Below are 24709 nucleotides of genomic sequence, written 5' to 3'. Positions count from 1 at the left end.
TTCCTGAGGAGAGGAATGTACCAGAGGATTTCTACTGAACGCCGGGGGTGTTTATTTTATTATTCTGTACGCAGAGATTATGTAGTTTATATTGGTCATGAGTATTTTTACCACTGCAAATAAATTGATTTATTTGTGATACTTTTTGTGTCTCGTGAATCAGATTCTGTGATGAAATTGAACTTGAATTACCGACAACCTGAAAACATGACGCCTGTGATCACTGGGTTTCCAAAGATTAACTCACACACACACAAGAACCACTCAATGAGAAAACATCCCAACACTACCAATGGTTTATTTGATTTCACAAGCAGACGCCTGTTCCTCGGAAAACAGTTACAATCCACAGTTTCGTCTTTTATTTTCTTCTGAGAACTGATCTGTGGGCGTCGGTTCTACATCAACCTGTCATCACACAGAACACGTAACACCGAGGAGCCAGCGTTTGTCCAGACGGCGGATGAGAGACGTCTGATGAGAGACGGCGGATGAGAGACGTCTGATGAGAGACGACTGATGAGAGACGACTGACGCTTGGTGCTCGTGTGTTTTCACCGTGACCGAACATTCACGTGGAACTGGTGAACTATGAAAGTGGCTCAGTGTTGGTAAAAAGTAAAGATCGAACACAAACACACATTCACACAGATTTTAATGTTCTTCACACAAACTAAACGTTTCAAAAACCAGAAATATGAAATGTAGCATCACGTCATATAAAGGCTGACTAAAGAGCTGCAGCTGTAACACACAGTGCAGCCACACACTGTTACAGCTTAGTAAGCGAGAATAACACTTACTACATTCGCCTTTTTGACGAGCGCTGTGTTATTACACTGAAATCGTTACTGAGACTTTTCTATTGCTCGAAATACATTTCAATGGGCTCGCTTATTGTTTTCATATGAACACTGAAAATAAAAGGTGGTTGTTACCCTCCGAGGAGAGAAACGTCTGTCACGTCCAGAGCCCGACTGATTTATCGGTTTGCAGATATTAGAGTCATATCGGCGAGTATCAGCGAATATTCATTTCAAAGTATTACCTCTAATTGCAGCAGAAACTATTTTTCGACCCCAAACAGGAAGTAAGGTCAGGGACTACTTCTCCAAAGATGATGTAGTTGTCTGAAATGAGATCTATATCATATCAGAAATGAAGCATAACAGATGTTTATTCATGTTTATATTTTGTCTTATTTTTTGTTTATTTTATCGGCGAATATATATCGAAAGAAGTTTTTACTTCCCAATATCGGAATCGGCCCAAAACCGGTATCTGTCGGGCTCCTTCCTGTTTGAACACACAGCTTCGATACAAACCAGCAAGACGAGCGCCACAAATCTAAAATGAGAAAGACGTGATCACTGTGACATGAACTGTGCTTGTTCGTGTTACCGCGGCAACGAATGAGCTGAACCACACGCCACGTACATGTGAGGAGAACTACAGCCGCACCACGGCTAGGCTGCAGCTCGGATTCTAACTGCTCGCTACGGAGTAAAACACGTTTTTAAACATCGACTTGGAACACCAGACACACACACACACACATCATCTCAGCTTCTCCCATTCACTTGAACACGTGTTCAGTGTTTTTATGGCAGTGAGGAAGCAAAGCAGGTGACAGCGAACGCATCACGACACTCGTCCAGAGACTTGTTTTTAACGTACCACAACAAACATGACACTGACAGAATCCCCACAACAGTGTTTCAACACTAACGACTAAAGGGCTTTGCCATGAATTACAAATAAAAACCTTGCTATTATCTTTTTAACAATCGTGTTAAGTGTTGATACAACAGCCAGGCCGGGCATCACAGGGTTTTATCGTAATGTTTTATACTGGACACCAAATATGACATATTTAGAATCAAGCCTTTTAAGTTAATTTAGAATTTTTTCTGTGCAACATGTCCAAAGCAAATCGACCGTCCTCCACATTAAAGAGCGTCACTGGTACTTTCTCCTCCTTCAACAGGAGTCTGGACCGATGATCACTTTTCACCACGAGTTATCTGATGGTATAAACGTGCTGAGACGTCATGATTGGTCGAGCCTGTGACCGAAGCTCCATCCCGCACAGACTCCAAATGACGTCAAAGAGCACAAGATGGCGGCACCCTGATATTTTGGTTATATTTTTGTTCAACGGGAGGAAGTGGAGACGGGTCGTCCATCTTTAATTACAGTCTAAATTACCTAATAAACATCTTGTTCAATCTTTTTTTCAAGTCACCACAGAAGAAGAACCAGACAAATTTCACTTTAAAAGGAGAAACGTGTAACTCTCCCCTCTTCCTGGTTCATAAGCTGCAGTTATCTTTTCTAAAAGAACAACAAGAAAAACTGTAACAGCTACTGGTAGTTTTTAAAAGGTGCATTACTCGCTCAGAGACGTCTGCACACTGAGCAGGACCACAACAAACTGTCACCTGACCAAAAACAACAACACATTGAAAAGCTTGTTTTAGTATAATGTGGATTATAGATGTTACGCTGTGAATCTCAGGGGCCACACAGAACATTTTGGAATCAAACTTGGAAGGAAAAGTTCAAATCAACAAGTTAATCGAATATTAACTCCACAAATAAACGACGCCATAACTAATTAAACTAGTGGATTTTTTTCTGCCAAACTTGAAGATTTGTTGTCTCACAGGTTAAATGAGCATCAAGCAGATGATGTGCAGCGCCTCACTTACCCGACTGACTTTCACCTCTCGTGTTATAACTCTGTGCTTTTTCCATCAGTTTGGGTTTTGTTTCAGTTTTTTTTACGTGGCGGAATCGCCTCCACACAGAAAACAAACAGTTGCGTTCGGGTTGTATCAGTGGTGGTGATTTCCAGACTGCGACAGATGCAGTAGGCAGCTAGCGCAAGTCCTTCGTTTCCCTCCCAGGTGGCATGGAGTATCTGTAGGCTTGAAGAGACGGCTGTGAAGAGTCATTTTCATTGAGTCGTTGCTCAAATTACGTTCAGTTCTCACAGGACAAAAGCAGGGGGACACCTTTGACAGCCGCCTTTTCAGCCTACAGGCCGTTGACTCCAAACACCACGAACGTTGGGGTGGAGTGTCAGTGCGAGCTCACAGGAGGAGGTCATTTCTCCTGCAGCAGGGCGGGAATGTTGATGTTCCAGCCGATGGCCTGCCGGTCGAAGCCACAGCTGAACAGGTTGCAGGAGGCGTTGTCCTCACACCAGGCGGAGCAGCACACCATGCGCCGGTGACCCTGATCAGCGACAGACAACACAGCAACTGTTAAACACTGAGCACAAGGACGAGCAAACTGCTGCGAGAGCAAACAAGAGAGTCAACGAATCAGAAGCTATTCCCAGTGTCTGAATTTATGACGGATTAAATAAACGTTGAGAGTGAATGTTGCTGCAAATGCAAAATCCGACTATCTTACATATTTACATGTGTTCAGGTGTCTCTGAAAACCTTTGGAGGTGTTTTGGAACGTGATTCATTTACACAGTCATGTGGTGAAGCTCCATCAGATCGCAATCCAATCACCAAAGTAATATTACTGCAGATGTAAATGTGAGCAACGGGAGTAAGTAGTAGTCGTTCTAGAATTCACTCAAAACTTTATATATTCACTAATTTGACCGTGTGTGTGTGTCTGTGTGTGTGTGGTGTGTGTGTGTGTCTGTGTGTCTCCTCCACTGACTCACCTGTCTGTTGGTCCGCGGGAGGCGAGCCAGTCGCACCCCGGACATGTCGAACAGTCGGACCTGCCGATTGTCGTGAGGAAGAGCGATGATTTTCTGGTTCACCGACACGCTGATCCTGAACAGGACGAACACCAGCAGCTCAGCAGTGTAACAGACACAGGTGCTCTAACATAGGCAGCTCCACATAAGGTAGTTGAAGGCATCACACAATGAACACATCCATTCACTCATTATAAATTCACGCTTATCAGCTTTTCTTTGCCACAAATCAGCGCAAATGCAAAATAAAAGGCAAACAAACGTTATTTTGGGGGTTTGAGCTGTTGGTTGGACAGAGCCCTCAAACAACAAGGTGCGTTTTCCACTGGAGAGAAATTTGACCAGAGCTGAATGCTTCAGTTTGACGACCTGATTATTGACCTGACACGTTACGAGCAGTTAAACGGCCGATGTAGTTTTTCACCTTGAGCTTATTATCCTCAAATACTCCGTACAATTATCTGTGTAAAAATCATCAACAGTGAGTTTGTGTTGAATGAGACCTGTTGACAGCCGAGTCGGTGCGGATGGTTGCTATGGGCGACCTCATGTTCTTCAGGTCCCAGACTTTGACGGTTCGATCGTCGCTCCCAGACACCACGTTGTCTCCCACCGTGAACACAGCGGACGTCACCGTGCTGCAAACCACAAGGAAGCAGGTTAGAAACAGAACAGAAATGAGTTTCCATTATCAAAAGGTTTTATTTCCTCTTGAATCCCCAACAACTTTTTACCTTATTGGTCAAAACAAATCAGTATTTAAAGCAAAACTTAACCCGAATGCAAATACAACATCGATGCATCTAGGTTTTTGTTCTTTGGCTGTTTATCGATAGTATTTGACCTCACATACATGTTGTCTGTCTGTGTGTGTCTGTGTGTGTCTGTGTGTGTGTGTGAGACTGACTCAGTGTGTCCCTGGAACACGTTGACAGAGTGGATGGATGGATCTCTGAAGTCCCACAGTCTGAAGGTGGTGTCTCTGGACGAGGTGACCACCAGACGTTGGGTGGGGTGTGTGCAGCAGTGGGTCAGCTCCTGGTCGTGGCCTGCACACGCACACACGCACACACACACACACACACACACACGATTGAATAATTACCTTTTGTTGCAACCCTGCAATTAGTGGGGGTAATTATTGTGCCCTCTGCTGGATTACGAGGCAAACTACTTCAATCGGTGCGTTGCATTTAAGATTTATTTCGTTCCGCTCAGTCAAACAAATGTTTTAATTCTTAATAAAACTTCCCAACTTAAACTTGATATTTTCCTTCCTCCTACCAGTGAGTGAGTGAACCAGCTCCGACGTCTCCACATCGTACAGGTTGGCGGCTCGATCCCAGGAGGCCGTCACCACCTGTTTGCCCCCCACCAGCCAATCAGCAGCGATCACCACGCCCTGATGGCTCCGCAGAGTCGTGGTCGCCACGCGGACGGAGGGACAATCATTTGGACCCTCGACTTCGCCGTCGGCCTCATCTTTATCCGAAAAGTCCACGTCGTCCTCACAGGGTGTCTGCTGCTGTTGCAGAAGGGACATACGATGGAAAGACGTGACGGGTTACAGACGTTTGAACAACTCACACGACATCAGGAACTCGATCAGAGTGACACAGCAACACAAACAAAAGGGGCTGGAGTGCTGTTGATGCTCACGCTCATATCAGCTACAGGCTGTGGAGTCGGCAGCTGAACCATGTACCTCCAGATGTGAGCGGTCTGGTCTCCGGAGGCTGAGGAGGGGAGAGAAGGGGCAAAGACACCGAAGCCGTTTTCAGACACGGACTCTGGAGAATGTCCACACAACAGGGTCCGGACATTCTCTGGAGTTCGTCTTTCACATTTGAAGAACACAGCAGGAGATTCTGCGGTTAGACGAATTCACGAGAACACTCTGACTCGCACATTCCAGTTCTCACATGCAGCCCCTCTGGATAACTTCAGGAGATTATCTAGAGTTCAGTGCAGGTCTGAAAGAAGAGTCAAAATGACCGGTCCGAAACTATCACGAAAAAAACTATCTGCATGGGATCAGCTGTGTAAAGATGTTATTACAAAATGAAAAATACCGTATATATATATAAATATCGATATGAGGAGGTTCTGCATGGCTCATATTTGGGTGTTTTATACCACATTGGATATTCAGGATTTTTCCTTACCCGTTAGAGCCATCTGTTCAGTGGGGTGGAACTTGATGGAGTTGACTGCGGAGACATGGTTAACTGTATTACTTCATAACAGACACCATTTTATTTACTTTCATATCCAAAAATTTGCATTTCACTTCCTGATTCACATTTTTAAATGGCCTTTTTAAGTCAATAAAAAATTAAAGAAGACACTTGAAAGAACATGGCATAATTCAAAAGCACACATTCACACGTTTCATAACTTTACAGTAGATCTAAACTTTACCTGATCCTTGATGGCCCATATATTTGAGGAGGCACTTCCCAGTCTCAATGCTCCACAGCATCGCACTGTGGTCTGTTGGAAGACATTAGAAATGAAAAAGTTATTTTTCATTTATAATGGAGGGTAAAAGTGTAAAAGCAATGGCATATATTATTAATTGGTCATCATTTTTTTTTAAAACTGTGGTTAAATCTAGTATGAAATGAATTTTTCAGCAAGCGGTCAAACAAGATAAAAACAAAATGACAGAGAGACGTAACTGTCACAGTAGCTTCAATCATACATGTTTTTCCAGTTTCACATGAGGTCCCCCAGACCTTTCACCACTGAAATCTGATCCATTCATGTTGGAGAAGAAGTGAAGACTCTTTCTTAAGATATTGTATTCACAAAAACCAGATGGAAGGAAAACCCCCAAAAACACAATTCCTTCAGCCACACGAACGAAACCTGACAAAGACTGACGTGGACACAAGGTGTTCTGGGGGAAACATGGAGAGACATTTGGGGAGCAAACAAAAAGAACTGGTGCCAGAAACAAAATGAGTGAAATACCTGCAGATGCTGTTCCCAGCACCACCGGCTGTGTCCTGGTGACGCTGAGGTCCCAGATGCCATCCCTGTGGCCGACGTACTCCCTGACCAGCTGGCACACCGCTCTGGACGTGGTCGCTTTGAAACTGGACACAATCTGACAGCGACACCAAACTCAAGTTAACACACAAACACCTAAAGACACAAAGCACAGCTGCGTCGCCGACAGGGTTCCTACACATTGTAACTCGTCCTCGTCTTTGGGTTGTGTGAAGACTTTACTGTGATTCTTAAATATCACCTTGACAGAAGTTATAGTAGAGTTGAAGACTGTAAATGCATATTTGGGGGCATTAGGACCATAGACTATAAATAAAGATGGACGACATAATTAAAATTCACATTAAATCAAATTCTGTCATTTGAGGTAGTTCTCATCACACTGTTGTTTGTCTTCATGTTTCTGATCAGTTTTAATTAGTTATTTGATGATGTAAAAAATGGGCTGAGATGTCATGATTGACAGCTGAGACTGACTCCTGATTGGTCGAGGGCGTGTATCAGCGGGACCTCGATCGCCGCTGCACAGACTCGACTCCATCCGGGATGTTTTATCTTCATTTCAGGATATCGGGCGGAAGTGGAGGCGTCGTCCATGTTGATTTACACTCTACGATTAAGACCCAACACTTTGCATCGTTACAGATTTGACTTCTACTTATAAATGATCATATTTTTGAGATGCCACAAAATTAACCAATTACACCTTCTCTCAAATCAATAACATGTAACCCTATTTAGGGCATGGATGCTATTCGTGTCTTTGTAATAGCAGCCTGATTGTTAATTTATGTCTAATACGGTAAAATAGCGGTGAAAACTTTCCCAGACTTCTCCAGAGCTGTGTAGGAACCCTGGTCCGATCGAGGGAGGAAGCAGAACTGAGGATCACTGAGGAGCTGCTCGGCGGGGGCCTTGTAGTATGCCAGGGCTAAGAAGCTTTGGCTTATTACTGCGTTATTTATATCAGTCCTGGGTTCAAGAGGTTTTACCAAAAGATCTTTGTTGGTACAGTGTTCGTTTTAAGCTCGTCTGGGCATATGACGGGTGGGGGGGGGTCGCCATTAACGCCACCCGTCTAATGTTCCACGTGCTTTAAAACATTCACCGCCACTGACCATCAACCCAGATCTGGTGTCGACACAGTGCAGACACTTTACGCAGCAGTACTGCATCTTGCTTTTATCATACCAGGATTACTGTAAGTGCAAAACCGCAAGAAAGGAAAATCTGGAGGGGGCAAAAAATACGGAGTTACGGTGAGACAGAAGAAAAAGGCCAGTGATTATTATGAGTCGAATCAAGGCGTGGTCGAGGTGTTTACATTGAAGATAGGGATGATACAAACTGGACTCTTGGTTCGTTTCGGACAGAGGCCGCTAAATAAGTTCCAGCTGAAAGGAAGCAGGAGAGCATAGAGAACAGCATCATTCACCTGTCAGGCTGCACCGTATCATCTGTTGAACCAAAGACATTCAACGACTGACAGTCAAAATTTAAAATAGACAACGAAGATCACGTGATGAAAAATACCACTGCTAAGCACAGTGGGAACAAGTGGCTGCTGGTTGTTAGCACAGATTAGCAATAGATTACCATTTCTTGATGCAACGAGCATGTATTTCCCCATTTTGATGTTTGTGAGAATGAGTGAAGAGTTGACCCAGGATCAACAGTGAAGGACTTTGCACACTAGACACGTTTTTTTATCCTGTGATTCATATTTTTCGAACCCATATCCAGACAAATGAAGCTTTCACATCAGCGTGGGAATTTTCACTGATTCTGGGACTGTTTATTGCAGATTCAATTTTTCCAGTGTTTTGCTTCCAACATGTACATATTTAACCAGAAAGCGAGTTTGTGACAACATCACATTTTGAAGCAGAAGAAGAACAACTTACAAAGTGATTTTTTGCCATTTAGTTGTCTTTTGACTTTTACTTATGTTTGTCTTTGTTGCTGTGATGTAGCCGACTGGAAGCTGTGATCCAGCAAAAGGCGACACAGCCACGACTGTTTAAAAGCAAATTAATTACCTAAAAAAACTATGATCTTGGTTCCAGTTGTTTCAGCAGTTTCTTCTCTATGTGTTGAAGCGGCTGTGATACAGTTTAAGCTCCTGAATCAGTGAAACTCCACATGTTCGCCTCCACTAGCAGTTGTGGGTCAGCGCACGTTCATGTGCTTTTGGGGGGGGGGGGTGCAGCTGTAATGAGAGGGCCGATGGAGGGGGCGGGGGATGCATCGCTTCCATTTTATACGAGTGTAGCCTGCTCTTGTCAGCTTTTCCAGGCGTACCAACCCGAGCTTTAAACACCTTCTGAGCAGTTTTTGTCTCAATAACACGAGTCATCTCCCGTCCCTCCAGTTCATCTCTCTGCAGGCCTGGTCGCTCCTGCTCGGCGCTCCAGCTTTAAAGGTGAATAGTTGGGCTCGTCGAAATTCACCCGGGAATCATTCGTGATTTCACATCATTCATTTGCGTCGCTGATTATGTGCAAAGGCCTTAACTTGAGTGTTTCCTGCTGTGCGGAGAATGATGATGAATCCAGAACTTGTTAAATGTAACACGGATGCATTCGTGTTGCGTTTAACAAGGAAGCAACAGGGACTGCGAGGTTCAAGGAAAACATGAGGAACTGCAAAAGAATTTAACGCACCCAGCGGTTAATGCCCTACAGTGTGTAGTCTGCTATGGCCACATCAAGATTTGACTTGATTCACAGTAAATCAATATTTTAGATGTCTTTTAAAACCACTTGTTTTCTGGGTGATAGACGAGAGGCTAAATGGATGCAAGTGAGCTAGTAACAGTCACATGTTAAATCCCTGCGAAAAATCTAATAATAGGACAGTAACACATTTGTTCTTCAGGATCTGAGCATCAGCCCATTCACTTTAACCCATTTAACCTGGATCCACTCAAAGGTTTCTTCCTCGGGACATCTCTCACCCCTCCACAGAATTTCATGGAAATCGGTTAAGTAGTTTTTGCGTAATCGAGCACATTCCTGTGCCGAGGCCCATCAGTCTCCTTAGATTCAATCAAGCTGCAGCAAACTTCACACATGTCATAAATATCAATCCTCTGAATGTGGTTGGTTGTTTTCATCAAGATCCAATGAATTATTCCCTGGGGAAAATTGTGGAAATTAAATCTCACAATGATAGAGAAAGTGAACCATTAAAATCTAATTCGTTCAGCCTCAGAAGAAATTCCCTCACGACGCTCCTGTGACTTTGCCTTCACAAGAGTGGGACGGGCGGACGCAGGAAAACATGATGTCTCCAACCGCTGTCGCCAGATGAAAACAGCACGGCACACTTCAGGGGCTGATATCTATGAGTATGTTCATGTTTGTGCAGCTGGTTTGAAATTAAAGATGTATAATGTAAAGGTTCTTCATTAAAATGTCCAAAAACAACTCGACTGTTGGGTCGTGGCGGAGGCCCGCGCTCTACTGAGTGCCGTTCTAGTTTTATTTCAAGATCAATGTCCTGAAGAACAAAAGATGTGTCGATATCTGATTAATATCTGTCAACAGCCAAAAAAAGATATGAAAGAAGCTAAATCGGATACGGCCAAGCACCGATCAGCAGACCACACACTCGTCACAGTTAAGCCATGATCTAAAGCAGGCAGCGAATGCTCCTCCTACGTGAGTATTATATTAATAAAGGCGAGGTAACAACTGCTTCATGTTATAGATGTCTCCAGAGTGTACCATTATGTGAATGCCAACAAGTAGCTAAATCAAAAATGAAAGGAGCAACTGAAAAAGTCTGTTAGTGAGATAACGAAGTCGTGTTTCATCTCACACAGAAACAAAGAGCTCGAACTCCTACATTTGAATGACCAGGTCTCTTGGGGAGGGAGAGTCGACCCCCTGGCTGGGCTGTTCATGCATATTGGCACACAAGGGGGAGAAATCATCAATAAATTACCCATGAGTCTCCACCCCACAACTCCCAACCGGTTACGCTGAAGTTGCGGGTTCCGCCTACTCTGGCGTGGCAAGAATTTGAACGCGGCTACGAGCAAAAAGGTGAGAGAGACAACAGTTCTTCTCTGAAACATTCAGAAGTGTTACTGAGAAACAACGAGGCCAATTTAACCTAGTAAACCATTTTGTATTCTGTAAAAAGTCAATTAACATTTTCTCTGCTGCACTGACACTGTAATATTTACATAATAATTTACATCAATAAGAGTGGAAACAATATCTATAGAGCCTGACCGATTTATCAATCGAGTGATAGAAATCGACAGATATGAGCCTTACGTTTACGCCTTATGTTTGCCGATATGGAAACTTATATTCTCATAATGATAATGAACTGGCAACAGATCATACACACAAGCAGACTTAAACAACTGACAAATATACAATAATAATTTCACTATTTAATTCACAAAACCTTCGTTCCACTGCAAAAAATTAATGAGAAGAAATGAATAAAACATTTACTTTGCTGGTGGAAGCCTTGTAGGTCGTCTTCAGTTTCTGTGACAGCTGACTGGTGCTGTGACTCGCTGTGAGTTAATGTCAGAGAAATCACAGTTAATAAAAGAAATTACATACAAATACATTTCATGATACACGCACCGTTTACAATGATCCGCTTGAGATGAAAACGCAGAGGAATGTGGAGAGCTACTCACCTTTTGTTTTAAGTCCTCCTTTGGCTAAATCTGCCCCCTCGAAGGTCTGTCCGTCTGGAGCCAATCGGTCGTTCAGCGTTTCGATTTCTCTGCGTACTGAGGATTGAGCAGGTCGCATGTTAAAAATGGCCGACGGCTCTAAGAGCAGAGACTGACTAGAAATGAGAAGCTTCTGGCTGCACATTGGTTTCCTAGTGTTTATTTGCGATAACTTACACTCCAGGTTTTCTATGTAGAGGTTTTCAAACTCCCTCTCGATCTGGCTGAACAGGTCCAGCAGATTGCTCCTCAGAGACAGGGGCAGTTTGGAGTCCTGCAGGGAGAGAACACGGAGAAGAGTAAACGACGTGGATCACCACTGAGGAGGTGAGAGGCTGAGTAGAGGTCTGGGTGAAAGTACACAGGTGTTTTAGGCTCCAGCCACACTTTAGATACGCCTGGCGTCCACACTACTCCGGAGATTTAGCGCCGCTGAAACAGAGACGTTTGGAAACGCTGCTACTCCTGTTTTGGTTTCAAAAGTCCGGGGCTGCGTTTTCGTCTGGACGGGCGGAAACGCAGGTGTTTGGAAACTCTCACAACCGCTTTGCTGTCGCGATGTCGCCTCCTCTGATCCGTCAGGCTCCCGTCACTTGAGCCTCTTTCAGAAGAAAACCTCAGCTACCAGTGTAGAACACGGAGGATCAATTACAAGTGTTACTGACCCTGTTGTCTTCTCTAGCAGCTGTTGTTTAGTTAAACTCTGGATTTGTACAATGATACAACTGTTTACATGTGGAGGAGACAAGAGCTCGAGGTGAGCTGAGACGTGTGGACAGAGAGTCGTAGCAGTAGCGTGGCTGTAGCTTCAGTTACACTCTGACTGTGTCTTTTTAACCTTTCACCGTCATTTGACCAGGATGACACTTGAGATTTTCAAGGGAGGCGTGGCAGAGACAGCACAACATTTCGAAGGTTACAAAATTATACAAATAAAAACACATCGAAACAGACAAAAGGATCAATTGAACAAAGTAGAGATTGTTGGAAGCAGATTCAGTAGATTGAGGAAGTGGAGTCGCATTTGCACTCATAAGTGAGGCGGTTTCTTATCAGAGCTTTGAATTATCCTCGGGAGACAAAATTATGAAACTGGAAACAGTTCTGGAGGAAATGGAAGGAGACTTGAACGCTGTGAAGCAATCGGCCGCCTCTGGGTGAAGCGGCCATTGGGACACAGCTTCTGATTCAGGTGAAATCCCGACCACACAACACATTTACTAAATACTAATCAAACCTAATCTATACCAAGCTAAATAATCTATCTCTAACAACTATCAGGGGAGTGACACTTATGTCTCAAACACGGGGACGCGACACCTTAAACTTACCTCCATTCTCATGAAAGACTCCAGATTATCAGAGGACTGGGACCAAAAGGGACCAGAGTGGAAAAAAATAGTCACGAGAAAAGGATAAAACTGTTTGTGCATCGTTCAGATAGAAATCCAGCTCCTGTCACAGTGACTGTGATTATTTATTTATTTTAAATGCAGCGTCGACACTCAGAGTCTGATACAGGAAACAGGAGTTCTGCTTGATGCTACGACAGAGCACATACGTGTAGGAGGCTTCAACACAAACACTACTTCCTGTCAATCTGACACATGAACAAACACCAAATGAACTTCAAAATAAGAATTAATTCAAAACATTGAAATGAATTATCTGCACATAGAGTTGCGTTACGACAACAGGTGCTTATTAATTAATGAAACATTTGTGCATCCGTCAACTGGCAACTCCAGAGACACTCCTGAGAAGGTCCGGGGTTTCTCCAGAGTTCAGTACAGGTCTGGAAGCAGTGTCATGTCTCCACTTCTAGATTTATTGTCTTTTCAGATAATCGGCTGCAGGTAACCGAGCTCCCCCAACATCCCACAAGTATTTCAGTTCCTTTTTAGCCAATGAAATTTAGAAAATCCACCTGAGTGAAGTGAAATACTTCTGAATGCATCTCTTTTAAACCACGGTGTAAAACTGTGGCACGGTTAAACCAGCAACAATAAAAACCATTGTGAGCCGGATAAACCAGCTGCATCGAAACCCAACTGGCTTCGGCTTACAGCTGGAGTTCGTACGGTGCCGACAGCCACAGCAGGACAGCTGATGATGAACAGGGGAGGAGCAGCAGCTGGAATGACAGGCCGCTGGTTGGAGGGATTATTACTTAGACACTTGATCATATAAATGTCGGGATGCTGAGTGGTTTCTGAAACACGTTTTATCTTATCTGGTGAAATCCTCTTCCTGCCCCGATCGCCGTTGACAAATGAAGTTGTCTTAAAAGAACAAGCACCTCGCAGGACTGGACTAAACACGAGCAATCATTTTCATTTCTCTTGCTAGCTTTTCCAGGCTTTAAACACTTTGAGTCTTTACTTTGAGTGTTAATGAGGTGGATCACCTGTCCCTCCAGCATGTCTCTCTGCAGGCCGGATCGCTCCTGCTCCGTGCTGTTGGTCCTGCGAATGGACAGGCTGTGGGACTTCCTCTTCTGCTTGGCCTGGCGGGCGGCGGCGCTGTTCCCACTCTCCACCGGCATCCCTCCTTCCTGTCCGGGTGAGACCACAGTCTGAAAGTTGTCACAGGAAAGAAGGTCACCAGAGGGTCAAGAGAGCAAACGGGAGTCCTCCGCTCAAAGGAGGACGACCAGGCTTTACTTGGCAGCGTGAGACAGACAGAGGGATGTTAACCCAGAAGACAGACACTACATGCAATGACAGCACATTAGCTATATTTAAAAAAAATCTATATATTTATTTACTTTCTTTACTATGTAGATATATAGTTGAAAATGCCATTAAAATATGAAACGTGCCTATAATAAAAAAGCTTCAAAGCAAGGAACGTAAAGACCTGTTTACTCAGAACTGATTCCCATTCGAGAGGCTGGGACCAGTGGCATCTTTGCACTGGTGAGTCATCGATTAACTTACAATTCATATCATTTGGTTCCAATAATCAATATCTTGCCCAATCGGTCATTCCAGCAGCTCTCGGGCTCCTCGACCTGGACGTCTGCCTGGAGACGATTCGGACGTGTAGGTGAGTGACATGATGTTGTGGGTCAGTGTTTGTTGTGTTTGTGGAACATGTAAACACAGCAGGTGTGTTGCAGCCGCTCGGGAATAAAGACGTTCGAGCTTCGTTCATCATCATCCTGCTGCTGCTGCTCGGTTCCTCCCACTGACACCGGGAGGAACCGGAATGGAACCGTCACACCTTCACGGCGGAGGAGACGCACGCACGAAGTCAGGAGACGAGACGATGCTCGGCGCCAGCTAAGCCCAGCTAGCCGTTAGCTGCTAACAGGCTAACGGCGGAGGACGGACAACCTGCCCTTCGCGCGGACCCAACTCACCGGAACACAGCCTGCGCGGTACACGGTTCGACTCCCGGTGGTTTGCGGAGGCGTCGGCCCTTCCTCACACGTCCCGTGACGGGGGAGACGCACCGGGTTCCTCCGGAGTCCGTGTTGACGAGCCCCGCTGAGCGAGAGGCAGATCGCTGCGCTAATTCCGGCTCCTTCGCAATAAAAGCCCAGCTCAGCTTTTTTTTTTATTTGCGTCGCCTCGAACCGAGCTCGATTCAGAACGCGTCATATTCTCGGTTATCATCACAATTTACTTGAATTTTTTAAAAATCAGTTTAAATCAGAATTTAATCCAAAAAACGAAAAGGTGAAGTGTGTGTGAGATTTAGGTGAAAGGATATTTTGGCAGATATTGAATATGAAATAATCACAGGGATGTTTTCACTGGTGTTAAATCATCTAAAATTGTACGAATTGTTTTCTTTACCCGAGAATGGGCCCCCTTTTTTATTTAAAGATCCAGTGTGTAGAATGTAGTGACATCTAGTGGTGGAGTGTCACATTGCAGCTGACTACCCCTCACCTCACCCTCCTCTTCCAAACCGTCAGTCGTCAGTATAATGTAAATGAATTTGATAAAAAAGGGCAGACAACAGCATCTGTTCAGGTGAACATTTATTGGGCTCCCATGTTAATTGCCACTTGTAAAGGAAGCAGCATCACTTTATCTGAAGCAAACCCAGCATCTTCCAGAGCCACATACAAACTTCATGGCACAAAATCTGACTTGAACTCGCTATTCCGAAGAAAAACAAAAAGGTGAAATAACTGAATATTTAAGATAGGTATTGTCAATCAGGATCCGATCATGGCAACTGCATCATCCAAATGCATTGTTTTTTAGCCTCTGTCATAGTTTATGTCTGTATGGTTAATTTAGTTAGAGCTGACAAACAAATACACAATATTATTGTAGTTACTAATCAACTCAATGGGTTGGTACACATCCTCATCAGCTTTACCTTTCACTGAAGACCAGTTTCCTTTGTTAAAAGTAAATATATATTTCAGGTTCTCTTTACCTCAGGGGGAAATGGATAGAATGACAGACATAAATACTTTGTCCACAAAGAGTGGCAAGGTCTTTATCAGTCCAGAAAAACAGCTTTATCTGCGATCGTTGGTGCCCGACTTCCTCTTCCCGGCCAGCAGGTGTTTGGGTTTGAGGTCAAACACGTGTCTGTCGGCCTCTCCCTTCTTGCCTTGGCGGTTCATGTGTTTCTGGGAGTGCTTCATCATTGCCTTTGCCTGCCTTGCCATCTGAGGAATAAACAAACGGACAAAAACCATTCAGAGATGAGTTTATAACCAACTCATGGGCTAATATTCTATTTAAATGTGAATGAAGCGATTTTCAAACCATCTTCGTAAAAATCCCCTAGACGACGCATTTAAACTGCAGCAGAGTTTAATGAATACAATTTGATTAAAGACACATTTACGTACCTTCGGGTCTCTCACACCAGACTGGTCTCGAGGTGGACGGGAGGCGCTCTGGCTGCGGGTCTTGAAGAGCGGAGCGACTGAAGTTTCACGCTTACGTTTCTTAGTGACACTGCGGGACCGCCTGGCATTTTGCCCATAGTGACTCTGAAACAAAAAGGAATGAATCAGTGTTATGAAACAAAAGATTGACCTGAAGGGCCTTGGTGGAGGCGCGAGTTCGGAGGGAGACTACACAAAGTGTCACTGAGCAGAATCTGAAATCTAACGCTTCGGGATTTAACCACATTCCAGATCCTGAGCCTTTCTGAAGTTTTGATCCAAGGACAAATAAAAGGTAACAGAAGATTAGATGAAATGTTATAATTTATTATAAAAAAATCGTTAAATCAAAAACTTCTAATTCTTAATGTTTGTCTCAAATTCTATATTCCACAATGATTTCATTTAAACTTTAGACAGACTAAAAACTGTAATATGTCATATTTCCATATGAAATTAGGATTATTTTAATTATATTATAGTCAAAATATCGGATATGAAGGAAGAACTCACTTCGTCCTTGTTGTTCATGTCCAGACCGAGGTCACCCATCTCCTTCTCGAGCTTTGCTCTTTCAACCTGTACAAACACAAACACATCTTCAACACGTTGATCTGCTGGAACCGTCTTCTCAAGCTGCACACGAGCTCCTACACGCTGCAGACTTTATTCTTTCAGCCAACGCTGTCCTAAGGAGCCTGGAGTAAATTCTATTGAAGTTATCTTAAAGATTGACATAATTTCACAGGACCGAACTTCACTCATTTAAACCAAGTTGTAAGGTACACGAGGTGAAACAAACCCCCTCTCACCTTGATAGCGGTCCTGGGCATGCGTGGCCCGTGCACATCCTTCTCTTTTGAACCCACGACCATGAGGAACTTCTTCTCGCGGATCTGTTTGGCCAGAACGCGGATTTCCTGCATCTCTTCGTCCTCGCTCTCCTCGTCAGAGTCGTACTCTCCGGCTCGCTCCTTCAGCTCCTCCTCCTTCTCCAGGTCCTCCAGTTTCTGTGAGTGAAATTTTTAAAAGTGGACTTTAGAGGACAGAGCATATCATTTAACACAATTTTAGGGAAATGTATAATGTATATATATATATGTATAAAAACCCATGACTTGACAGTTCCCCAATATTCAAAATCCCTGCCGCACAGACTGACTCCAAAAGCACAAAATAGAGACGCGACGTCCATCTTTACTTAGTTTATTGTTTAGTCAGGAACCAGCTGCCCCACCTGAGACTATTTAGTCTCTACAAACCACTGCATGTTGTGCTGATTAGAATCTACCACGAGAGAAATGACCACCGAACTCTACAGCGTGCAGCGACTCACCTTCATGATGTCAGGGTCGATGTAATCTGCGATGTTGTGGCCCTGCCAGACCTCAGGGATCTTGTCCTGCTTCTCATCCTCGTTCATCAGATCCCAGTATTCTTAAAGCACAAATAAAATATCGACATTGCAGACGTAAGAATTTACTTCTGACAAATTCACAGCGGCTGCAGGAGTATCGAAATAAAAACACTTCTTACTCTGCAAGTCCAGGATGTAGTCATCGCCTTGCTCCATCTCCAGATCTCTCTCCTGTGACATGAAAGATGGAATTGTATATTATACGTTAAACTGTCAGGAGGGAACTAGAACGCCTAGTTTAGGAAAGTTATACACAGTACAACCACTGATGCATCACCTTATTGTAAATACTCAAATTGTACTTATATAAAGTACTTGACTATATTTAACTATTTTCATCCACTCTGTCGTCTTTTTGACCCTGTGCCTAAAGTCACCAGAATTCATACCAGTTTGCGTTTGGGCGCATCCACCTCCATCGCCTTCTTGCGCATCAAGGCTCCCTCTGGGATGAAGGGAGGCCTCTCCTGGAGAAGACAAAAGAAAAAATATACAATCAAATTGAATAAATATCAAGGAACATGAAAGAAAGATTTTAGTAAATTTATGCTCGTGTAATTCAATTTGCCAAACTCGTACCTTCTCGTCTCTCTTGGCAGGCATGGCCAGGTGGAGCCGGTTGAGAACATCGTGGACCTTCTTTCCCTTCATCTTGGTGTCGACGCGATGGGCGAGGAGCCGGTCGCAGGCCTGAATCACAGGACATGAATCACAACACGCTCGCTCGCGGCAATTTACAATACTTCATTAAAGCAAAGCAAGCTCAACGTTCTCTGGCTCTCACCTCATTTTTAACCTGCATGACTCCCTCCTCGGTCAGGGTGCTGGTCTCGATCACGGGGATTTCGTCGGCAGAGAGGTCCGCAAAGATTTTCTGAAAACAGCAAAATGCAAACCGTCAGAAATGAAGCCTCGACATTAAAACACCTTTTCGACATGCACCGAGATTCACCTGCAGACCGGAGAATCTCCTGCTGCATTCTTAATATATGAAAGAAACTCTGGAGAAAGTCTGTACCCCATTGTACGGATATTATCTGGAGTGATGAAAACAGTCTAAACAAACAAACTAAAAAACAGACAGTCCACTTATAGTTCCCCCCCGAATGACAGACAGATTATTTGTCTGTCATTCGTTAACATCGCGAGCTGCTGAGATGTTTAGTCCAAACTTTGAATCACTCACCTGATTCTCCTCAGAAATCTCACTGATCTTCTTTACATCACATTTGTTGGCGACAACGATGAGAGGCTGCAGAAATAAGAAATAAAAGATTTGGTAAACATTGGTAATTCCATCAGCTCTTCAGAAAACCCTCTGGTTTCAGGTGGTCGTCGCGTAGGTTTATATTCTGCGCCTCAGGTCCTAATGGGTTTATGAGTCATACAGCTTGTGCAGCCCCCTGTGATTCCTGCTTGTATCTCTAAGGCTGACACTTGCCGCTGTGCAGATGTCATCGTATTATCCACTGACCTTGTTGGCGAACAGGGGGCGGATGCTGTTAAAAAGCTCCAGCTGCTCCTGCAGGGTGTGACCGCACTGCTCGGAAACGTCCATGACGTAAAGAACCGCCGCTCTCAGGTGAGCCAGAGCCGTGATGGCCTGCATCTCAATTGTGTTCCTGTCTTCCAGGGGGTGGTCCAGGATACCAGGGGTGTCCACCACCTGATGACCACAACCAGGGTGGAAGAGTTAGGAAAACTGTCAGCAACACACTACAATTTTAACTAATAGATTTCACCATAAAACTTTCACAGATATCTGAAATGTATGCTTAAAAATGCAGATATGAAAATCGGATAAAGTCACGTTCAAAATTCATGTTTAACTTCGATGACATGTTAGAGGCACAGGTTGTTAGGATCCGTTTTTAATCACTGCATAAATTAGACAAACTGTCAACAGTCATAACAAATAAATTGCCATGTTTTTAAGCAATAAACAGTGCTATAAATGAGGCTGTGAAATATATATGGTTGGTTTAGGTATAAGATAGTGAAGTGGAGATTTGTGACTCATTTGAGAAACTGTTTTGAATGATGTGTAACGTTTACCTGCCAGCGGAGGTATCTGTAGTCCATGTGACCCACAAACAGAGACTTGGTGGTGAAAGCGTACGGCTGGACATCAACATCAGCTCTGGTCACCTGAGCAAAAAGACAATTCATACCATTTAATAAAACGGGAGAACGTGGCTCTGAAACATTACTATGATGCATCCTGAATTCAAAACATTACACGCAAACGCTTCAAAATGCGTTATCGCTGTACGCAGGTTTTCCATCAAGATCTTGCAGAATGAACTCAGTGAATGAACACACGCGTGTGAGAGACATAAAGCACACAATGACACACGTCTTATAAACAACCCAATCGGTACATTGGAAGGTGTATCTTACCTTGTTGATGAAACTGGACTTGCCGACGTTGGGGTAACCGCACAGGAGCAGGGTCCTCGTGTTGGGGTCAATGCTCGGCAAACGGGACAGATGCTGACGCACTGTTTGAGATTAACATCGGGTTAGGGTTCGTTTCTCATTCTTTAAATATTATAGACAGATAAAAGTATCACAGCAGGAGTATAACAACATCTGAGCTGAAAAACATGACTAAATATCTGAAGATCAGTCCGTCGGCTGCGTTACAACCAGGAATGTGGAGCATCTTGTTATGTTACACTTCAGTAACAGTTTCACAAATAACGATACAAAGCACAGGTTCTCCTCACGGCTTATTCCAAATAAAATGTTTGTTTTTTCATTTACTCCTTGAAATCTCAGACTTCAATGTGGCCCTAATATTCCATCGTAGAAAGCAGCTTATCTTCCATTTCTTTCCAGGGCAGAAAAATTAAATAAAACGGAATTGGAATCTTTTTTAAATCTGGAATTTAAAAAAATGTATATAAAACTAAGCAAAGGTGGTCTTACCCTGCTCCAGATACTCCAGACTTGACTTCTGCCTTTTCAGGATGGTGCACATACGACCCAGAGCAGCTCTCTTCAGCTGTTTACACCGATACAGAGAATCTCCATATTTCATCAGACGCACATAGTCTTTGGCAACGCTGCAGGGTTGAAAAAACAAAAAACAACCGGTAATGTCTAGATTGGGTTTTGTGTACATTTGTGTGTATTAAGGAACCGTAAGACACCAGAATTAGCATAAACTGGCTTTTCCTATTCAGGCTGTTGGACGAGCCAGTTAATTAGTGCAGCTTGGTGCATTTCAATTTATAATAAAATATTTATTATTGCCACAAACATTTTACTCAAACTTACTGGTCAATCAGATTCTTGGCGATGTTAATCTGTCCTAAGGCCAGTTTGTAATGGTCTTTGTCGTACAGCACGTTCATGAGATCAGCATAGAACGGATGGATGTCCTGAGGGAACAAAAACAAATTTCAGAATTTTAAACCGACGAAGACAACAAGTGAGAATGAACCGTTACTGATGTCAAACAAACCGAGTTCTTCTACAAAAGTTGCACCGTTAGAAAAAAAAAGTTAAGGTTATTCAAAAACATTGCAGAGAAGTATTTTTGACTTACGTCGAGCTTGGGGAAGTCGGTGAGGATCTGCGAGAGGCGGTCGTGGTAGCTCTGCTGAGTAAACTTCACTTTTCGCATGTAAAAGTGTCGGATACGGTGGATCTGGTAATGCTTGTGTATCACCGTGGGCGTCTTCCTTTGTGTTTTGGATAAAGTGATGTCGATGAAGTCCTGCAGGGAGGGGCAGAGTATACAGGTCAGGGTTTCAGCAGGGTGAGGAAGAATTCACTTTATAGAAGAAAAACTATTTTAAACAACTATTTTACAGCAGAGCATTGGATTCCATATTTTGTTATCATTAAAAAAAATTGTGCATCCTTAAATTTTTGTCCTGAAGTGTCTTTTTCCCTTGAACTCATTTTGACTTGCAGAAAAGATGTGCATTCATTTTTACATTCAATCTTATGGTTAATTTTCCAAATCAAGTTCTTCAGACATTGTATTTAAAATGACTCAATAACGTTTACTCTTAAACTGTTAAATATCAAGCCTCAGTTACATTTCTTTGCCATAAGAGTTTGAAAACGACATCAGATATGCACTGGAACTGCTTCTTAACATTTTGAGACCATTAACATGCCAATTTCCTGCATTTACAGCCAAAACTCCATCAACACATCTGTCAGTTATATGTGAAAGAACAGACGCCCTGTGACAAAGTTTGGCTTTACATCAATAAATAAACTGTTTTCTTATTGTTCCGGTAACAGTAGTAAAAAAAGATGGAAGCTCGTTTTATTCAGAACTGTTTTTGACTTATCGTCCAATGCTCGCCACACGTGAGGGACATGTGTATTACATGGTTTTTACAGAACAACAAAAACCACAAGTTAACGACACCAAAGTGCACTTTTCTTTTCCCAATATGTAAAGTTACAGTGGACTGGACCGACCAGTGCAGTGTTTAAGAAGGCCCGGACAGACAGATGAGGAGGCCCAGCTCGGTCCTGGGACGCCCCCTTGACCCAGAGGAGGAGGATGATAGAGAAGCTGTCTTCTCTGATGGACAACCAGTGCCCCCTCCTGCAGGACACCATCACAGCACTGGGCAGCTCCTCCAGCCACTCACTGCCCCCCCCCCCGCACCACCAGCTCGGGCCTTTAACTCTGGTTCAACTTAACTGTGCAACACATTAGTTGATGTGTGATCCGTTCACTGGACACTTTCTCCCACTGCACCTATTCGTACTTGTTTTCACACTTTATATTCCAGTATTATTATCCTCACACTTACTTGTTATTACTTACTAATGTCTATATTTGACTCTTAATGCTATAATATTTAAATTTCCCCCAATACGGGACCTAATTATCTTATCTTAAGTTGTGTTTCCCCAGGTGAGGCAGGCGAACGTGTTTGTACGGAAACCCGCTGCTGTCTTTTTCTACGCCAGCACAACACGTGTTTTCTCCCCCGGCTGAATCCCACCATGTTTGTCTCGTTTCCATCTTTCACATTCTCTCAAACAACGACGCGGAAAGTTAGAGGAGTTTCAAAACCCACCGGACGCGAAGCTAAACTCACCTTGGCGGTGGGAACCACCATAATCTTCTTGAAATTGTAAAGTGCCATTTTGTCGCGACACGTTGAAGTCCGCTGACCGCACTGGGAAAGGAAGGCTCGAGGTACTTCCGCTCCAACCGGAAGAGACGCGTCTTCTTCTACTTTTGGTTTAATGGTGGTTTGCGCATTACCGCCACCTTCAGGATTAGGGTGTGGATGAATTGTACACAAATATTAAATTATCCTCGTGTAAATGTAAAAAAATATAACAAATATATGGACTAAAATAAAACATACAAATAAATGGCCCCTTTTGTGTATTTTTGCAAGTACATTTACATTTGTTACTAATCTGAAACTGTTTTGAAGAAACGTTTGCTCATGTGGAGCTAATTCAGATCTGACAATATTATGTGCACTTTCGTTCAGAACATGGTCCGATGTGGTCTGGATGTAAAAAATAAACAAAATAAAAGGTAAAACATCCCTTTTTGTATTTTCAAAAGTGGAAGAGAAATGAACACTCAGAAGCTGTGCTTTAAAAGGTTTGTTTTACTTGTCTGGCATCATCTTTAGGACAGATTTGACAAATTTAAGTGGAGTGATCTGGTAAAACATACCTTTTTTGTATTTTCAAAAATACAATAATACAAAAAAAAAGAGTCTTTGGCTCGTCTTGGATTATCTATACCATATACATTGTTTATCATGAGAACTTCTTTTACCCAGCACCACAATGATAATATGATACATTATAATATAATATAATATAATATCATTTATTTTCATTTCTTTTACTTGAATAATGAAATTCACACTCAAACAGAACACCTATCAACTCATTTAGATAAACTGACTTGATGCAGCTAGTTGAACCTGCTTCGTGAAGTTAGCTGGTCCAGTCCAGTCACCATCAGGGCACAGAACCGCTTTCAGATGTTTATTCAGATGTCAGAAATAATAGTGGATTTCTGTCACAACAACTGACGTCACAGAGTAAACAAAACAAACAAACACACAAACAAACAAACACACAAACACACAACAACAACAACAGTGAAGAACAAACACTCTGCTCCATGTTAATTGTTATTCGCGGGGATCTAGAACGGGCCAATCAGCGGGCGCAGACTTATTCAGGCCACGCCCATCAACCCCGATCACGAGTACGTCCGCGTGCGCCCACTGCGAGTCTCGACCAATCAGGAGGCCCGCTGAGAGCGCGGAGGGGAGGGGGGCGGGGGCTCGAGTCCTGTGTGACAGCTCCGGCCTCAGTGCTGCACCAGAGAGAGGAAGAACACGAAGAGGTCTCACTCCGCTCACCTGACAGCGGCTCGTCTGGACTTTTTCCACCTGTAGAAAAAGCTCTGTGCCCAGAGAGAGTGTTGCTCATCTGTCCGTCTGCGATACTTGAACATGGATCTAATGGTTCATATGTAGACTCTATCTATATCTATACTTTTAGTTTGTATCCTCCGTGACACTTTTATTTTGAAGCCCATCCCGTCCTGTCCCCATTCATTAGTACCACACAACAACACAGTTATTAGGTCATGTATGATGAGTGAGGTTTTTCCAAGAAGCCCAGTGGCTCCTGTGAATCAATAACTGGTGTATAAACAGTATGCGTGGATTACTGGACTGGTCGACCGGCCACACAATCCTAAAAAACACAAAACAACCACGACGAGATGCCAAAAGGCACAGACAGACCACAGACACGGATGCAAAATGACAACAAAATGAATACAAAGACTCACAAAATGACTACAGGGATGGATACAAATAGACAACATGACATAAAAGAATGAAAAAGAGACACAAAATGATTACATAATGTCAACAGAGAAAGCCAAAATGTCAACAGAGACAGATGCAAAAGGACAACAGAGACACAAAAGGATGAAAAAGAAATGCAGATTGATAA

General features: G+C 43.3%; 2 protein-coding genes across 7 annotated transcripts; both read right to left on the bottom strand.

The window, feature by feature from the left end:
* Positions 1-278: 278 nt before the first annotated feature.
* wdr37 (WD repeat domain 37) lies at positions 279-14985 on the bottom strand. Of its 5 annotated transcripts, XM_035169838.2 has the most exons (16): positions 14812-14945; positions 13855-14022; positions 11625-11721; positions 11409-11504; positions 11215-11279; positions 10592-10641; positions 8067-8136; positions 6704-6839; positions 6149-6220; positions 5893-5937; positions 5387-5463; positions 5012-5252; positions 4635-4776; positions 4231-4365; positions 3689-3803; positions 279-3240 (listed from the first exon to the last, which is right to left on the bottom strand). In XM_035169838.2, exons 2-16 carry the CDS (start codon positions 13990-13992, stop codon positions 3109-3111), a joined length of 1611 nt encoding a protein of 536 aa, XP_035025729.1. In that variant the 5' UTR covers positions 13993-14022; positions 14812-14945; the 3' UTR covers positions 279-3108. The 5 variants fall into 5 exon arrangements, with proteins under 5 accessions (XP_035025729.1, XP_035025731.1, XP_047197864.1 ...); XM_035169840.2 differs by lacking the exons at positions 8067-8136; positions 10592-10641 and adding an exon at positions 10691-10777; XM_047341908.1 differs by lacking the exons at positions 8067-8136; positions 10592-10641 and adding an exon at positions 10691-10777 and having other exon boundaries at positions 5012-5249.
* gtpbp4 (GTP binding protein 4) lies at positions 9890-22961 on the bottom strand. Of its 2 annotated transcripts, XM_047341907.1 has the most exons (18): positions 22804-22961; positions 21279-21449; positions 21008-21111; positions 20657-20793; positions 20126-20226; positions 19781-19873; positions 19200-19391; positions 18912-18977; positions 18510-18599; positions 18305-18415; positions 18115-18192; positions 17845-17896; positions 17645-17745; positions 17121-17318; positions 16822-16887; positions 16270-16413; positions 15956-16083; positions 9890-9977 (listed from the first exon to the last, which is right to left on the bottom strand). In XM_047341907.1, the coding sequence occupies exons 1-18, from the start codon at positions 22849-22851 to the stop codon at positions 9905-9907; spliced, it is 1953 nt and encodes a 650-aa protein (XP_047197863.1). In that variant the 5' UTR covers positions 22852-22961; the 3' UTR covers positions 9890-9904. The 2 variants fall into 2 exon arrangements, with proteins under 2 accessions (XP_047197863.1, XP_035025723.1); XM_035169832.2 differs by lacking the exon at positions 9890-9977 and having other exon boundaries at positions 15422-16083.
* Between the last annotated feature and the right edge of the window lie 1748 nt (positions 22962-24709).

Source organism: Hippoglossus stenolepis, chromosome 11 (assembly GCF_022539355.2).
Source record: "Hippoglossus stenolepis isolate QCI-W04-F060 chromosome 11, HSTE1.2, whole genome shotgun sequence".
NCBI lineage: Eukaryota > Metazoa > Chordata > Actinopteri > Pleuronectiformes > Pleuronectidae > Hippoglossus > Hippoglossus stenolepis.
This window is presented reverse-complemented; position numbering and strand designations above follow the sequence as displayed.

Bases quoted from the DNA above. Each gene is read 5' to 3' on its own strand.
- wdr37 (XM_035169838.2), bottom strand. From the start codon at position 13,992: ATGCCGGTGGAGAGTGGGAACAGCGCCGCCGCCCGCCAGGCCAAGCAG. The intron at 11,505-11,624 runs GTAAGTTATCGC...CTCAATCCTCAG, and splicing joins CTACATAGAAAACCTGGAGT to TACGCAGAGAAATCGAAACG. The intron at 6,221-6,703 runs GTATTTCACTCA...GTCTTCCAACAG, and splicing joins GCTGGGAACAGCATCTGCAG to ACCACAGTGCGATGCTGTGG.
- gtpbp4 (XM_047341907.1), bottom strand. From the start codon at position 22,851: ATGGCACTTTACAATTTCAAGAAGATTATGGTGGTTCCCACCGCCAAG. The intron at 19,392-19,780 runs GTAAACGTTACA...TGTGGTCATCAG, and splicing joins ACAGATACCTCCGCTGGCAG to GTGGTGGACACCCCTGGTAT. The intron at 16,414-16,821 runs GTGAGTTCTTCC...TTTTTGTTTCAG, and splicing joins ACATGAACAACAAGGACGAA to AGTCACTATGGGCAAAATGC.